This window comes from Tympanuchus pallidicinctus, unplaced genomic scaffold, assembly GCF_026119805.1.
Source record: "Tympanuchus pallidicinctus isolate F22 unplaced genomic scaffold, pur_lepc_1.0 scaffold3, whole genome shotgun sequence".
Classification (NCBI taxonomy): domain Eukaryota; kingdom Metazoa; phylum Chordata; class Aves; order Galliformes; family Phasianidae; genus Tympanuchus; species Tympanuchus pallidicinctus.
Window position 1 is genome coordinate 23,563,964 of NW_026294747.1, and position 16,418 is coordinate 23,580,381.

General features: G+C 42.6%; 1 protein-coding gene across 2 annotated transcripts; it reads left to right on the forward strand.

Moving 5' to 3' along the window:
• Nucleotides 1–1,428: 1,428 nt before the first annotated feature.
• VPS18 (VPS18 core subunit of CORVET and HOPS complexes) lies at nucleotides 1,429–15,157 on the forward strand. Of its 2 annotated transcripts, none has more exons than XM_052694391.1 (5): nucleotides 1,429–1,450; nucleotides 5,442–5,583; nucleotides 5,768–5,859; nucleotides 6,392–8,262; nucleotides 8,997–15,157. In XM_052694391.1, the coding sequence occupies exons 2-5, from the start codon at nucleotides 5,555–5,557 to the stop codon at nucleotides 9,723–9,725; spliced, it is 2,721 nt and encodes a 906-aa protein (XP_052550351.1). In that variant the 5' UTR covers nucleotides 1,429–1,450; nucleotides 5,442–5,554; the 3' UTR covers nucleotides 9,726–15,157. The 2 variants fall into 2 exon arrangements, with proteins under 2 accessions (XP_052550351.1, XP_052550350.1); XM_052694390.1 differs by lacking the exon at nucleotides 1,429–1,450 and adding an exon at nucleotides 1,457–1,599.
• The last annotated feature ends 1,261 nt before the right edge of the window (nucleotides 15,158–16,418 follow it).

Here is a 16,418-nt window from a genome sequence, read left to right on the forward strand (position 1 = left end):
GTTTGAGCAAGGACAAATGGAGTCAGACTAGCCATGGCTTCCATTAGACTGGAAATCAGAGTTCAAAATCATGCACACAGTCTGTATTTGAGGCAGGTATGGGCTGGAGCAGTTGCAGAAGGATACCCACGCTTTCAGACAAAGCTTGATAGGAATAGAGAAAAAGCTGTATGATGTGGTATCTGCCAGAGTGGGATAATGGATCTGATACTCCACCGTATCTCTTCCTAGCTCATTTTCCTAAACCTAATGCAATTTGTGTGTACTTTCAGAGAAGGAGAATGAGAACGCTTGCTGTTTAAGATGATAAGGATGATTGGAGAGCAAAGGAATGTGGTTTTGTTGTTTTGGTTCAGAGCTGCCACACAAAGATGGTAAACAGCAGAGGCTGGAGCTAGGTGTGGGCTCCTGCTGGTGCTTGCAAGCTGGCGGTTAGGAAGAGGCACCGTGTGCTTGAACAGAGCAAGGCAGAGGTGACCTCACAGAACTGTGCCACAGGAGCATCTGGGAGCCAAGCAAGTGTGGGAACTGTGTGTCTGCCTCTGTACCATGCAGGAGGCCTGAGGCAGAGTGCTCTGGTTAGGAGTTCTGGTTTTTGTGAGTGGGATTTGCAGAAGAAAGGCAGAGGAGGGGGAGACAGAACTGTGTTAGCATGTGCAAAGAGCAACCACGTACCATTGCTGCTGGTGGTGCCAGTCAGTGCCAGCTGACATGCGAGTGGAGGAGTGGAGCGTGGCTACTGCCTGTCCTGCAGCAGCTGTGTGTCACAAGCTGTCCTGTAATGCGGTACAAGGTTTCTCTCTTTCTGCCAGGGAGCACTGTGAATACTACACTTTAATTCAGAGTATATAGCTTACATATCATATCTACACATACGTGTTGTCATTTTATTTAAGATGAAGCCCAAAAGCGTCCTATAAGAATTGAATTTTTTGTTGATGCCGTTGTTACAAATGCTGCCACCTTAAGCTACAGGGTAAATACCAATTGCCGGCATAACCAGAGCAAAACTCGATCTCTGAAGCATTATTCAGTGACGCAGCATGTGGGACCAATGTGCTTGTGATAAACTCGCAGAGCAAATCCAGCTCAACTCAGGGACAGCCCCACCACACGCTTTGCTGCAGCCACTGCTCAGCTAGAAGGAAAAACCGCGCTAGAGAAAAGTCACGAGGTGTCTGTAGAGCAGCGCTTATACACAGCCACTAGATGCATTTGCAGCTGAAGTAAAATAGGTTGGTACATTCATGATTTAGGAAGCGCACAGCCTGCAAACAGCTCCCAGCCGCGGGCACAAACTCATTAGCAGTAACGGCCCCGCGGCCGCCATGTTACGGCAGCATTCGCCCGCCCCTCACGGCAGCCTCCACCTCGCGCCCCGGCAGGGGCGGGGCCCACGGCCGCGGAGCAGGCGCGGTGCGCCACCCTACGGTCACGTGACGCGGGTCAGGTGAGCGTTGGCGGAAGCGATCGGCGCGGGGTTCGGGTGCCGGGAGCGGCTGGGCGCCATGGCTTCCATTCTGGATGAGTACGAGGACTCCCTGTACCGTTCCGCCTCCGTGCAGCAGAGCCGCGCCAGCGTGGGCATCCCGCACTCCGGTGAGCGCCGGCAGCGTCCCTAGGCTCCTCCCCGGGTGACGGGCAGGCCCCAGTCCCGGCTGAGGAGCGGGGAGTCAGAGGCCTGCTCCCACCGTGTGCTGTGCGGGGTGCTACGGTGGGGAGAGGGGGAGACGAGGTGGCAGGCTGGGGCAGGGAGTGGGGCATGGCAGGCTGCGGGAGTGCTTTCAGTGATTGTGCTTTCAGGTACGTTGCTAACTTTGTGGTGCAGCGTTTGGCTGCCCCTTCTTCTGTCACTTGCTGTATGAAATGTTTCAGCACGAGGGATGCTGGCTTTCTGATGAAGCTCGAGGGTGATACGTGTAGTCTCAGCAAAACTTAGGGGCTGCTTGACTACGGTAGGGCTTTGTAAGGCCTTACACATGTGTGCCAGGAAGCAGTGTGTGGTGAAAACGTGTGTGTGGCATGCCATGCCTTTGTAGATGTAATCATGACCACTCCTCAGCACTACTCAGTTCAAGGCTGTGGTAGCTGACAGGGATCATTTAGCTTTCATTTTGGTTCTCATCTAGGAACCTTGCTGTTACAGCCACAATATTCTGGCTGTATGCTCTTCAAGAAGGTGTGCACCCCACGTAAAGATGTGATCACCAATGAGTTATTTCTTTCATACACAAAAAAGCAAGTATTTGTCTTGCTAGATTTGAGGTGTGTTCATCAGGTTCAATAACAATTCTCCGTCAGATACCACCTCACAATGCCACACTGAGTACTGAGTGAGAAATGTTGACTGTGAGGGGATTTTGGTCTACCTGGTATTGTCATTGTGGCAGCAGCTGCTGTGCAGCACTGGCATACGAGAGGTATGTGTTTACAGATGCAGGCACATTCTTTTAAGCTTTTTCCTCATGCAGTGTAGCTCACTGTTAGCCTTTGGGGAAGCTGAGTTGTAAGGTTTGTGTATGTGTTGAGAATTGATAAACTGCCATGTTCTTTATACTATATAGAATAACTGCACAGATAGAATTACTCCGAGTCTACATGCTGAAGTAGGCTTGTTCCTCCTGTTTGTTTTAACATGCGTTACGTTACTTTGCTCTGTAGTATTACACAAAGAATGACTGTCCCCAAAAGGTGTTAAGCAAAGTAGTGCTGGGACAAGCTGCCAACAGAAAATACATTTGCAAGGACTCAGCTTTTCTTCTTGCTGCAATACTCTCTTTGGTCATGACTGTCTCACAGTTGAGAAATCTGCCTGCTTGCTGACATATGATTTTGACAAAGGAAGTTCTAGAAACGGCTAAATTGCAAAGGTGCAATCCAATAAGGATGTTAGTCATTCTTAGATTACTGTGCTGATTTGGAACAAAACATGGACAGGTAGAAGCTGTGGGCATTTATTCCCTTGTTTCAGTTAGTTGTTCCCAGTGCTTGGAAACAGCTACTGTTTCTCAAAGCTGTACATTCTGTTGCAGACCTCAAGTACAGCCTGCGGTGTAAACTTTAGGTAGTCCAGTTTCAGCGTGGAAAGAACTATTTTGATCTGCTGGATATGACTGAAGTTGGTGAACTTAAATCTTTGAACAGATTCAAAACTCTCAGGGAAAGTGCAAGTTTTCCCAGAAGTCAGAATGGGAAATACTGCAGTAGAATTTCACCTGAACACAGAAGGGACTTTGGGGTCAGGATGGAGGAAGGGGACCTTCTGAATTGAATGTATGTTACACAACAGATATTTCCTCCATGTAGAAAATTGTAAGCTGGAGAAGTGTCCTTGTCCTGTTATAGACAGTAGTTAAAATTATGATGGTGATGATGATGATGATGCTATGGTTGTTGTTCCTGTAATGGGTATAGCCTTGAAATCAGTGCATTCATAATGACAAGTTTAAGCCATGACATTGCAGCTCCTTAATCTGAATTAAAGAACATATGTTTTACTTTTGTTTGGCTAAAAATAGAGGAATGCATGTTTGTGTAATTGGATGATGTTTAAGCAAGGATCGATGTGTGGGAAAATCTGTGCTGAGCGAAAGGCTGCCTACTTGGATTGTGGTTGCTTTGTTCCTGCATGTCTGTCTTGCATTTAAAGCAAGAAGCCTTCAATGATCCACAGCTGGCCTGCTATTGAGGCAGAGGTGAGGAGAAGCCATTCCAAACAAAGGAATCATGATATTAGCAAGTGGCTTTCAACTACTATGCTAACCTTTTCAACAAAGCTGAAATTAGAGTTTTTCAGGATAATCTGGGTGAGGCTGTAGGTATTGGATATGCTTTAGAGAAGTGTCTTCGAGTTTATTGGGCCTGTGCTCTTCAGAATGAGGGAAGTCGATTTCCCCTGAGAATTCCCCTTAAGTTCCTCAAATTCAGATTTATTTTCTTGGCTTACATCTTTCTGGGTAGCTAATTTCATGAATGGCTTTAACTTGCCATAGCTCTTTTTTATTTTATTTTCTTTCTTTTAATCTTCCTGTCCAAACTAACTGCTGCATGGATCTGCTTGCTTTAGAAATCCTTCACTTGCTCATGGAGCAAGGCAGAAGAGCTAACCTCAATATATCAAGTCTGTCTGGCTTTCTAGCTTGAGGTAGTGTGATCGAACAGATCCTGTGCTGTTTTCTTTGTCGGAGGGTTATGTAAGACTTTGTGCGTATGGGAAATGTCAGTCAGTGGGAAAACTTGTCTCAAGGGACAGATATGGATGCAGCTTTGTGATAAAATCTGTTTGTGAATGTACAGATGTTCCAGGATTCTGTGATGATTATCATCACTTGGCTTCAGTTTTATATGAACGCCTTCATATTTTACAGTTCACTGCCGTATCTGAGATCTTTGTAGTGTTTCACTTCATCGTAGGAGGCTGATAAAGGGCATTTGCACAGGCCATGTCATTCTATTTCTGAAGAAGGACAAGTACCATGTTTTTGGGTTCAGAGGTCTATGTGTCTTCAATGAAAATTAAATCTGTTGTACTACTTCTCGGTACCCCTTTGTTGTGACAGTTCACCTGTCTTTAAACATTCTGTTTGTTACCTGCTATTCCTATGGCTAAGCCTTTGCCTTTGTTGTAGCCAAAGGAGCCAGTCTTGCCCATCTACACTGAAGACCATAAGAATTTATTATTATTTTTTTTAAACAATAGGTTTTTGAGTAGTTTATTTAATAATTTAACATATTTCTCCACAAGTACGTCAGTTTCTTCAGGTCAGACCTTCACCTATCTTTGCCTCTCCCAGCTAGGTCTCCTCCATAAGGAACTCCTTAATGTGCCTCATGCTGGATATTACGTTTCCCAAGCTAGTTGGGACTCAGCTGACTAGCTGAATTCTTAATCAGTTACACAGGTTCTCTCGTGCTGGTTGTATTCCTAATTTCAGTTCATTGATTTGGAAGTTTTGCTTCATCAGGCTGAAAATGCAGTGTGTATCCTGCAAAGTAGCCATGTCTGAGCAAACTTCAACCCTCAACTCTAAACTTCATCAGGCATTTCTTAGAATTTGGATATGGTCCTCAGATCCTTTGGAAAACCAGGTAAACCTGGCTGTATTGTAGGATTTGGTTTGAAAAAGTAAACAGTCTGAATATGTTTTGACTCATCAAGCAGTTGATGCTAGGGCTGGAATTCTTTGTGATGAGCTTTCAGTTCTGTGACAAGACCATGGAGTGTATTACTACTTTCCAGTTACACATCTGTGTGAGGGCTGCTCTCAGTGTTGATGCTCCATGGAGCAAACTCCCTTTATACTAAAACATAGAGAAGGCAATGGTCACACTGTCTTTCTAGACTAGAATCTGATGTAGGTTGTCATGGTTTTTTTTTGGTTTTGTTTTTTTGGTCTTGTTCAAGTACTCATGTTTGTTGTTTTTTTTTTTTTCTTCTCCAGGATATGTGAATGCACGACTGGAAAAGGAAACACCAATATTTAACAAGCAAAGGATTGATTTTGCTCCTCCAGAGAAAATTAACAGCTTGGTGGTCTCCTCTAACCAGCTCTGTATGAGCCTTGGCAAAGACACCCTTCTCAGGTAATGCTGTTGGTGACCTGAAGTTATTGCTTGTTTTCATCTTTTTTTTTTTTTTGTGTTAAAGTTTCTTGAGATCTGTTAATTAGAAGAAACGGTAAGCCATGAACCTGCATATATTGAAAACAATAAGTTAAGCTCATATGAACTTTGATTGGCAGCACACATTCATGTTTTGTCTTTGCAGGATTGATCTTGGGAAGCCAGATGAACCTAATCAAGTGGAGTTGGGACGCAAAGATGAAGCCAAGGTCTACAAGATGTTTTTGGACCACACAGGTGAGACAATGGGCTGCATATATTTACAGATGATGGCTGGCAGCAGAGGCAATTGAACATATTGGTTCTGTGAATATGGCAAACAGGTGGTTCTCATGGAACTCATTGCTTTGTGCTATGTGTGTACACATAAGAATTTTTTTAAATGAACCGTAAAACATCTGTAGCTCATTGTAGCCTTGAATGATTGAAAAAACTAACAAAGCACAAGCTTGAAAAGTGATTCGCATAAGTATCGCTAGCTGCCAGGGATAGGAGAGAACTCTGAGAAATGTTTGTCCTTAGAACGGTTACTAAATTGGAAGAATACCTTTCAACTGAAACATCTGAGATTAGCAACTCTAGTTTGCAATGGATAGACTACTGTTTCCATTATGGAAATCCCCCACGTTTTCATGAATGGGGGAAAATTCCTGGATTAGTATGTTGATACTAGTGCTTATCTAATGTAAGGCTGAGAAGCCTCAGGAATTTGGCTTGCTTAGGCACAGTGTAAATTTGTTCTCTCCTTGTGCCCCTCTCCTTTTGACAGGCTCTCATCTCCTGATTGCTTTGAACACTAGTGAATGCCTTTACCTGAACAGAAGTGTTCAGAAAGTACGAGCACTCTCCCGCTGGAAAGGCCACTTGATTGAAAGCGTGGGCTGGAACAAATTTCTTGGTACAGAGACCAACACTGGGCCTATCCTGGTGGGAACAGCCCAGGGGCAAATTTATGAAGCTGAAATATCTGTCAGCGAGGGAAGCCTCTTCAGCACTAATCCTGACCAGTACTTCCGACTCGTCTACACTCTGGAGGAGGAATCGGGATCTGCGCCTGTCTGCTGCTTGGAGATTGAACGAGGGATAGAAGGGAAATTTTTTATTATAGCAACCACTCGAAAGAGACTTTTCCAGTTTGTTGGCAAAGTGCCTGAAGGTGCAGAGCAGCAAGGCTTCGGCTCCATATTTGCTATGCACGCTGACCACTTGCCCAGCTTCAGAGAGTTTCCAGCCAGCTTTGGATTCAGTGAGATAGCCTTTTATACTTCAAAACTGCGCTCCAACCCACGCTCCTTTGCCTGGATGATGGGAAATGGTGTTTTATATGGTACGTTGGATTATAGCCGTCCCGATTCGATTCTGAGTGATGAACGGGTCTGGGTTTATCCTTCTGATATTGATGCAACTGTGAACAAGCCAATATCCATTGTGCTCACCCAGTTCCACTTTCTGTTGCTGCTGCCTGATCGGGTGATGGCTGTATGCACGCTGAATGAGCAAGTGGTTTTTCAAGATCTGTTCTTGGAGAAGTTTGGCACGTTGACACGCATGATCAAAGATCCTATGGTCCAGCAGATCTGGATCCACACTGAGAAAGTTGTGTTCCGCTATCATGTCCAGCGGGAATCTAGAGATGTGTGGAAAATGTATATGAATATGAACAAATTTGATTTAGCCAAAGAATACTGTAAAGACCGTCCAGAGTGCCTAGATATTGTGCTGGCAAAAGAAGCAGAACATTGCTTCCAAAACAAGAGGTATCTAGACAGTGCCAAGTGTTATGCACTGACCCAGAACTATTTTGAGGAAATTGCCCTTAAGTTCATTGAAGCCAAGCAAGAAGAGGCCCTGATGGAGTTTCTAATTAAGAAGTTAAATAACCTAAAGCATTCTGAGAAGACACAGACCACTCTGCTGACCACGTGGCTAACAGAGCTGTATCTGAACTGGCTAGGTATACTGGAAGGAGATCCCTCACAGCGGAATCTCTATTTGGATACCCGGGAGAAGTTTCGCACCTTCCTGAGCAGCCCGAAGAACAAAGACTGTTTATTTAATAACCGGGCATCTATTTATGAGCTTTTGGCAAGCCATGGGGACACAGAGCACATGGTCTATTTTGCAGTCATCATGCAGGACTATGAGCGAGTAGTAGCTCACCACTGCCAGCACGATGAGTACGATGAAGCTCTAAATGTGCTGTCCAGGCACAGAGATGAGAAGCTGTTCTACAAGTTCTCTCCGGTCCTCATCCAGCATATTCCCAAGAAAGTGGTTGATGCTTGGATTTCTATGGGCTCCAGACTGGATGCCAGGAACCTTATTCCAGCTCTTGTTAACTATAGCCAGAGTGCCAGTACTCAGCAGATCAATGAAGCCATTAGATACATGGAGTTCTGTGTATATCAGTTGGAGGAAACCCAGCAAGCTATTCACAACTACCTGCTGTCTCTCTATGCTTTGTGTCGGCCAGATTCATTGCTGTCATACCTGGAACAAGCAGGAACCAACCCAAACAGAATCCACTATGACCTGAAGTATGCACTGCGCCTATGTGCAGAGCATGGGCACCATCATGCATGTGTCCATATTTATAAAGTGATGGAATTATATGAGGAAGCTGTGGATCTTGCGTTACAGGTACGTGTGTCTATGCATGCATGCTGTGAGATACAGGAACTTACTTCAAGTTATCATGAAGAACCAAGCATTGAGAAGTGAATACCCATCAATACTGGAGCTGTGCAGATAAGTATAGGAGGGAAGACTTTCAACTTCTGAGCTTTCGTGATTGTTTTAGGTAGACAACTGACTTTAACAAGTTGCAATTGAGAGCAGGAGCATGGGAGATACAAACAAGAATATGATCTGTCTTAACCCTAGTCTCTAACACAAAGTAAAGTGTCTGCGTTTATTCAAGGTGTGCATAGAAACTCTTCAGGATTCTATTAACTTCCTATTCGTAGCTGTAGTAATTATCAGAGGAATGCCTTTGTTAGCTTAGGCTGACCTTTAGGGAGGTGTTTGAGTTCACTCCAGAGACATAGCTATATCTTCATTGAAATGTGTGGTCAGCAAAGACAACATATCATAGATTAGACCCTTATTGTAGTTCTGGGCTTTGTTCTCTGCTGGGTAGTGAGGAAATTTTCCAACTGGAGGAATACTGGATGAGTGGAGAGAAGGTGTATGACATGTAAATAGCAGGCCAGTATTGCTGCCCTAGGCAGCAATAGCAATAGGGGTTTTTTTTTGGTTGTTTTTTTTTTTTTTTTTTTTTTTTGTAAGTACCTGCTGTAATGGAAGCATTGAATGGTAGATAAACAAAGAAGACTGCTTGCTTGACTCAATTTCCTTGTCTGTTCACCTTCTAGGTGGATGTTGATCTTGCCAAGTCCTGTGCAGATCTCCCTGAAGATGATGAGGAACTCCGGAAGAAGCTCTGGTTGAAGATTGCTCGCCATGTTGTTCAGGAAGAGAAGGATGTCAAGAAGGCAATGGCCTGCCTCTCCAGCTGTGCCCTGCTGAAGATTGAAGATGTCCTGCCATTTTTTCCAGACTTTGTCACTATTGACCATTTCAAGGAGGCTATCTGTAACTCCCTGGAGGACTACAACAAGCACATTGAGGAGCTGAAGAGGGAGATGGAGGAAGCCACGCAGAGTGCCAAGAGAATCCGAGAGGACATCCAGGAAATGAGAAATAAGTATGGCTCTGTTGAGCCTCAGGAAAAATGTGCTGCTTGTGACTTTCCTCTTCTAAACCGCCCATTTTACCTTTTCCTTTGTGGCCACATGTTTCATTATGACTGTCTTCTTCAAGCAGTTTTTCCAAACCTTCCTGCCTATAAGCAGGCAAAGCTGGAAGATCTTCAGAAGAAGCTGGCAGCTAGCAGTCAGCCTTCCAAGGGCCACCATCGTCCCAAGGATGCAGACACTGCTAGTCTGGGGAAGGGGCAGCAGAGCCGAGAACAGATCAAAGCTGACATTGATGATATTGTGGCAGCTGAATGTGTGTACTGTGGTGAGCTGATGATCCGCTCCATTGACAAACCTTTTATTGATCCTCAGAAGTACGAAGAGGAGATGCAAAGCTGGCTGTAGTTCTCCAAATCTGCAACTGTCATTATACCAGAGAGGTTTTGTTCACAACTTGTAAAGCTTCTGTGGTGGAAGTAAAATCTCCGGAAATGGGAACAGAGTGGCTTCTGTGGAACTCTTAAGGAAAGAGAAATGGGGTCTTGTCATCAGGATTATAGTAAACTAATCTCGAAAAAAGTGGAGATACAGCTATTGCTGTCTTAAGAACTCAAAAAGCAATTAGAGCTAATCTATTGGATTTTTGTTTTAGCAGATGTTTGCTGTTTGCAATTTTGAGGTTCTCAGTGTGAAACTAATGGTGTGCCTTGTTGCCCAGAAGGAACTGGGGACAGCCTGTGGTTTCTCTTCACTGTTGTGCTGTATCTGTTTTGACGAAAACACACTTAAATTGAAGGCAGTGAGGAACACTAAACAGTGTAGTCTTCATTCATCACTTCCAATGCTAGAATTGCCTTTGGTTTTCTTTTTTTGCTGAGTCTATAGCCACTTATGCTGAGGGAACATGAAAGGAGAAGTGCTCTTGCACAGATATTTTGTAAACGTTGTGCTACACAAATACATGTTTCTACACAACGTAGTATAAGAGTGTGTATAATTTTCAAGCAGATGTCTCAGCGTACAGTTTAGTCATTTGACTGCAGTTCTCTTTCCCACAAGCTTTGTGATCAAGCCCATGCATTTTAATTTTCTCTGGGGGCTTTATTGCTTTTTCTAATAATGGTTCTTAGTCTGTTTACACCTTCATCCCACTTCCACTTTGACTTCCTTTGTATAGTGGATCTTGTTTTCATCTCCACCCCAAACCAGTGTTCCAGACAAGTAAGAACACTGCCCAGTTGTATTGCTGTGCTCTGGTCCTCTTCAGGCAGCCCTTGAGCACTGGAATAGAGATGCAGTCATAGATCAAGGACAGACTACAGAAAACTCTTAACTGGTAAAAAAAAATTTGCTCTCCTTGCTAGATAGCCTGCAATCTTCTGCCTTCTTGGCAGCATTTGATACTTTCTGGGAATGGCTGCAAGTTGGTGTTTCTGTCTATTGCTTTAATTTGGAAAATTCTTCCCAGAATTGTCCACTGCATTGTGGGCAAGGGAACAAAAAGAAAATTCTCCAGCAGTTAGTCTGGGTTCCTTGTTTCACTACTGGAGAAACTGAAGTTTTAATGAAGTTCTGCTGGTTGTGGCTGAATTGCAAAATTAGCAGAATTGATCTAAGTTAAAAGTGATGATTCTTTTAAGTCAAGCAATAATATTGTCCTCTGAAAACCTCTTCTGTTCTTTCACAAGCCTGTGCTTGTCTTGAGAACTTGCCTCAATCTGCAAGTCCTATTCATAGGATTGTAGAACTAGGTCTTTTGCTTCATTACAAGGGAATATAGATTGGTTTTCTTGAGGAGTTGACTTAAGAATTTTGATAACCATTCATAGCTTCAGAAGACCATTCATGCATTTGTTGTTGGGAGCTTCAGCCTGTAATGAGTGTGTTTTGACTGTGCAAAGTAAGTAATAAAAAGCAGAGCCGAAGTGGGAAGACCTGAGGTGGCTATTTTTCTGCTTTTCAGAGAAACATCAGTTGCAGCTTATTCTGGTGGAGAGAGTAATTTAGAGTTACCTATTTTCTTTAGGACATTCTTTATGTTTGTTCTGTCTCTTTACTTTTTGGTGTTACAGCATGCTTGCCTGGTATATTAAAAGTATTATCCTTACATTCCTTTCCTATTAGTGCAGCAGATTTGTTACAATGTTAGGTAAATGTTTCTGTTTTTCTCTAAAGAGGAAAAATATTTTTTGCTTACAGACCATTCCAAGGGAATCTGGTCTGTAGGATTAAAAGTCACAAGTCTCTGCCTAAGATGGGTTTGTAGGGGAAAGTACCTCAAAAACCCACTCATTTCAGTCTTAGATATTCATACATCTCAGTTAACAAAACTAAAACTACATTATTTTTTTTAATGGCCAGTATGCTGTATTCTCTGAGGGCTCTAGGCTTCTTCAGTAGGTACACATACCACAAATGTAATGCTTCCTCACCACTGTTAATTGAAAATCTTCTAAGTTATTTTCTATTGAGGCTGTGGAAATTGTTACTGCCTGAAAAGACTCCAGCAGTGGTTAAATGACCAGTGTCAGTAGTGTAGGAAGCTCTATAAAGATACCTTCTGAGCTTTCCTTAAATTGTCACATAATTCCAAAGTTTTGGTAAGTTCTCACTTGTGTTTCGTGGCAACTTTGCAGTACATCTCCCTGAAAATGAGGTGTTTTTTGGGGAGGGCAGATGGAAGCAAACTGTTTACTGTTCTCCAATAAATCCAGTCTGCAAGATCTCTTCCTCTGTGCTTTCAGAACAGCGTTTTGATCTTTTCTCCTTGTAGTTTCAGCACAGTTGTGGTTTTTGAAGTCCTTTGTATTTATTTATTTTTGTTCAACTGTGAATGAACCATATACCAGCTGTTACAAACAACATGTTTTTGAGCCTTATTCTTGTCTGCGTAAGTAATCTCTGTCATTTAATTTAATGCAGGTAGAGAAGAGAGTAACCAAAAGGGTGGATGGGAGCCCAAGCCCTGTTCAATATGAGTAAACTTCTGTAGATAGATTCGTGCTGAAGAAATGTAGGCCTTACCTGCACAGCTAAAGTAAACGTGCCCGTTATCTCGCCTCAACATCAAGCAAGTAACTGAAGAAATGCTGCAATCATAGGAGACAGCAGTGAATGTGTATTATGGGAAAACTTGTGAAGAATTTCAGATGCGCTTGCTGTTGACCTATCAAGTCAGGAGCACATCAATAAAATTCGGAGCTGTGTGGGTTGTCTCATTACTAAAAGTAAGTGATTGGGCTGGAAATATAGTAAGGCAGGTTCTTAGCAAGCCACTAGATGTCATTGCTGTCCATTTAAATGCTTAGGCTTGCTGCAGACAAGCTAAAGCTTGAAAAGTATGTTACACAACAGAGAGGAAACAATTCAGATTCTCAGTGCCTTCTATGTCAGAAAGGAGAAGCCAGATCTGTAAGGTAGTTTCTGGAGGCAAAGATGCTGTGAAGAATTATCTCTGGCTAAAAGGAAACTTTATTTCACAGGTCACTTTCAGGTATCAAAAGCTTTTTTACTCATTTAAGTGGCATTTTTTTTACACTCTTGTTTAATTGCATTCCCATGTAAGTTCCTCCGGAGACTATCTCACTTTGTCTCTTGAAGTGGCATTTGGTGGCCTAGGATCTGGCCATTACCTCTGCTACTTGTCCTAGTGGCAGAGACAGTAGAAGTAAATGTGAGGCAGCTCTTTCATTGCTAGAGTTTACACGTGGTCTTTATTAAAAGCACCATTACAGCTGGATGTGTTAGTGTTTGGGTGAGACACTGAGCAGTGTGACCAGAGATGTTAGTGTTTCTCAGTGTGTCTCTGAGTTACAGGGTCATCATCTCAATATAGGAGTAGGAACATCCTGTATGCCATCAAAATTAGATGTCATTTTATTCAGAAATCATCTAACATTTACTTCTTTGAAAGGCAGGTTCAAATGAAGTATAATGACCTGCTTCTGTCAGTGTATAGACTATGTTTACAAATGCAAATACTTACTTCTAGTGAGAGTTCGTGGGAAATCTTTCCATTAGGTCCTTGTACCACTTAATTCAACAATCCTGTACTGATCTCTGGAAAGATAGACTGCGAGTGGGCTTCTTCCTTGCATTGAGTGTGATGAGTTGAAATTTGAGGTTTGAAATATCCAGGGCTTATGGACTTAGGGGTTTTGTTTTTTCAGTTGGACTCAATCTTTTTTTTCAGAATAGATGGAGAGCCATGCAATTCACTATGGTAAGTCTGGTGTTTGTGACAGAACCTTAAGGCATCCTCAAAGCAGGGAGATGCTGGCTAGAATTTTCTGTTCCACCTCTTGTACACCAAGGTGGGAGGAATGTCCTGGAAGTTAGAGGGAATAGAGATACGGTTTGGTTAAGCTTTATGTATTTGCCTGACTTCAGAGAAGACTTCTAATTGGAACTGTGGGAGTTAATGGATCTGTAATTTTCATTCTGAGGTCTTGAAGAAAAAGCTTGTCTTCTATTCAAAAGAAACATCAACATTTTAGTAAATTTGTAGAGCTTGAGACTTTAAAAGGAAATATTACAGGAATGCTTTTTATTTGCTGTGAGTTTAGGACTCGTGCCCCATGTAGACTTCATACCCTCAGAAGCCTTCTAGAAGTTAAGGTTTGTGCCCTTATTGTGATGTTGGAGACTCATAATGTTCCTCCCTCAAGCAAACTGACCTGCAGGTGCTTTCAGGTGGAAAAAGAGAGAAGAGATTAAACAAATTTTAGAGATCTATCAGTTGAAACTGGTTGGGATGGAGAGAAAGAAGCACTGAACTGAGTGTTTTTTGTGATGCCTGGAGGTGCTCGAGAAAGGTTGTTCTGATAACATTCCTTGCTTAGGAGCAAGGAAGATACAGGAGCACTCTAAGATTGTACATTTAGCTGACTAGAAATCCTAACTATCAAATCCTCTTCCTCCTAAAGAGGATTTGCTACAGCCTTTTGTTTGTTAAACTGTTTGTTTGCTTCATTTATAATAGAATAGTACTGTGGAGGCATCTGCAGTGAAAATGCCCAGGAGGATGTGAGCAGTCGCAGCCTACTCCTTATTTTGTGTGTTATATTGTTCTTTGTAGGTAGCAGCTAATATGAAAAAGATTGACAAATGGTTTGGTATCCAAAAGCAGGTATTCTCCACTTTGTGCAGTTGAAGTCCAAGTGCCAGTCACTTGACCTGGATGTGCTTTTTGGATCGCAGCATGAGCTTGATGGCTGTTGGACTTTGCTTAAGCAGGTATCTCTGTTTTCTGGTTAGTTACTCAGCAGTCTTTTTTTCATTTCTGCATGTACATACTGAATAGATTTTCTAATAAATGTTTACTACAGATCTGGGGTCAAAAAGCTTTTCTTATCTGTAGTTTTTTGTTTTTGTTGTTGCTTTTGTTTCTTCTATGGCACACAAGGTGCACAATGTGGTTTTCTTAGAGAGTAGATCTAACATTTTTTGAACTCTAATGTTTCACCTTTTTCCCTTTTCTCACAGAGGTGTGTTTTCATTGGGCCAGGACTTCTGGGTTAATTAGGAACGTTACGAAGAGGAATGTGATGGTTGCTGCATTAGTTTTTTAGGACTTCTCCTTATAGACCAGGTTGTAACCTTTATTAGAAGCTGCTGGTTTTTGATGGCTGCTGTTTTTCATTCAGATGAACGATTCTGGTAAGAGCCAACAAAAGCCTATGAAGATGCAGGTAGTCAGAATTTTTTTGTGTTTGGCTAATTAACACGGTCCTTGCAAAATATTCTTCTAGTTTTCTTCATATTGCAGAGCTATCATTTAGCTCTGCATCAATATGTATAACTGGTCTATTGGTAAAATAAAATAATCCTCCCAAGCACAGCTGAACAGTATGTTGCCATCCTTGATAAAGGGCCACTAACAGCTCGTGCTGTTTGGGAAGACCACACAGAATGTTGCTGGACAAGGAGGAAACTGGTAGTCAAGGCTTGCTCTCCTCAGTATCCCAATTCTTTGTTTAATACTTGCCTGTGTGACACAGCATGGCTGTCTCAGAGTGACATCTGCATTTGTGTTACGGTGGTACATTCTGCTGAGCAGCCCTTTTTGGGAGAAAAGCACTTCCTTATGTTCTACAGTCTGTTTCAAACACTTGCCTGCTTTCCTGGTTAATGAGACTGCAGTGACTGGAACTATGACATCTTTCTGCTATGTCCCTCTGGAAGATGGTTTGTGGTAATCCTGTGTACGTGCTTCAAGGACTTGCAGTGGTAGGGATTCCAAAGCTAAAACAACAACAACAAAAAAGGATCACAGGAAATATCTAATGAAAGTGGAAAATTCAGAAACTTGTTCCATAATAGGCAGCGTTTGTTTTCATTCTGTTGTTTTCATTCAGTACTTAGCAAGAAAGTAAGAATAAGGTGTAAAGTAACTTTTCATTCATCTCAGACTTCTCTGAGATGATGACAATTCCCCGTGTATCCTTATGGAGAAGGGACCTGAAAGGTGGAAATCCATGGAATCGAGGGAATTCAATATTATGTTTCAGCAGCTTAGAGTTACAGGAATTTTCTCAGTTGGCACCTGTGCCAAAAATAAAGGTGTGGATTATTTGCCAGGCATCTTGTCCTGCCTGGATTGTGCTCCTAAGAAAACCAACCACTTGGGAAGTTCATGCTAAACTTAAGGTGAAATAAGGAAGAGGGAAGAATTTCTGAACACAACACAGGCATTATTGTCAGTCTCCGTTCAGCATGTGCATAATGCCAGGCCAGAACAAGCTTTCTGGATGTCCTCCATGAGTCATAAACAATTTGTAGGTATGGCTTTGGGCAGAAGTTCAAAGTGCTTCCTTTTAAAGTTTTTCTTCAGAAGTTAGAATGCTTTCAGAGCTGACTGCCTTCTTATGAGGCCTTAAATCAGGAGCAATGGCAGAGCCATTTCTTCTCAATGCCTGACATGTCATATGTTTTTTATTCATTCTTCCCTCACTGGGGCAGACACCAGCTCAGCAACCACCTCTTTCTCCAGCTCGTTTCCTTCACCTCTGCTCGCTGCTGTTGCAAATCACTTCTTGATTCTGGCATAAATACAGGATGGGTTAGCAGGAAGTTGACAGTGAAAACTCCCTGATGTGC

What these genes read in the sequence shown, in the direction of transcription:
- VPS18 (XM_052694390.1), top strand. Translation starts at nt 1,509, where the DNA reads ATGGCTTCCATTCTGGATGAGTACGAGGACTCCCTGTACCGTTCCGCC. An exon ending in CGTGGGCATCCCGCACTCCG is followed by an intron (nt 1,600 to 5,441) that starts GTGAGCGCCGGC and finishes TTTCTTCTCCAG; the next exon opens with GATATGTGAATGCACGACTG. An exon ending in GATGTTTTTGGACCACACAG is followed by an intron (nt 5,860 to 6,391) that starts GTGAGACAATGG and finishes TCCTTTTGACAG; the next exon opens with GCTCTCATCTCCTGATTGCT.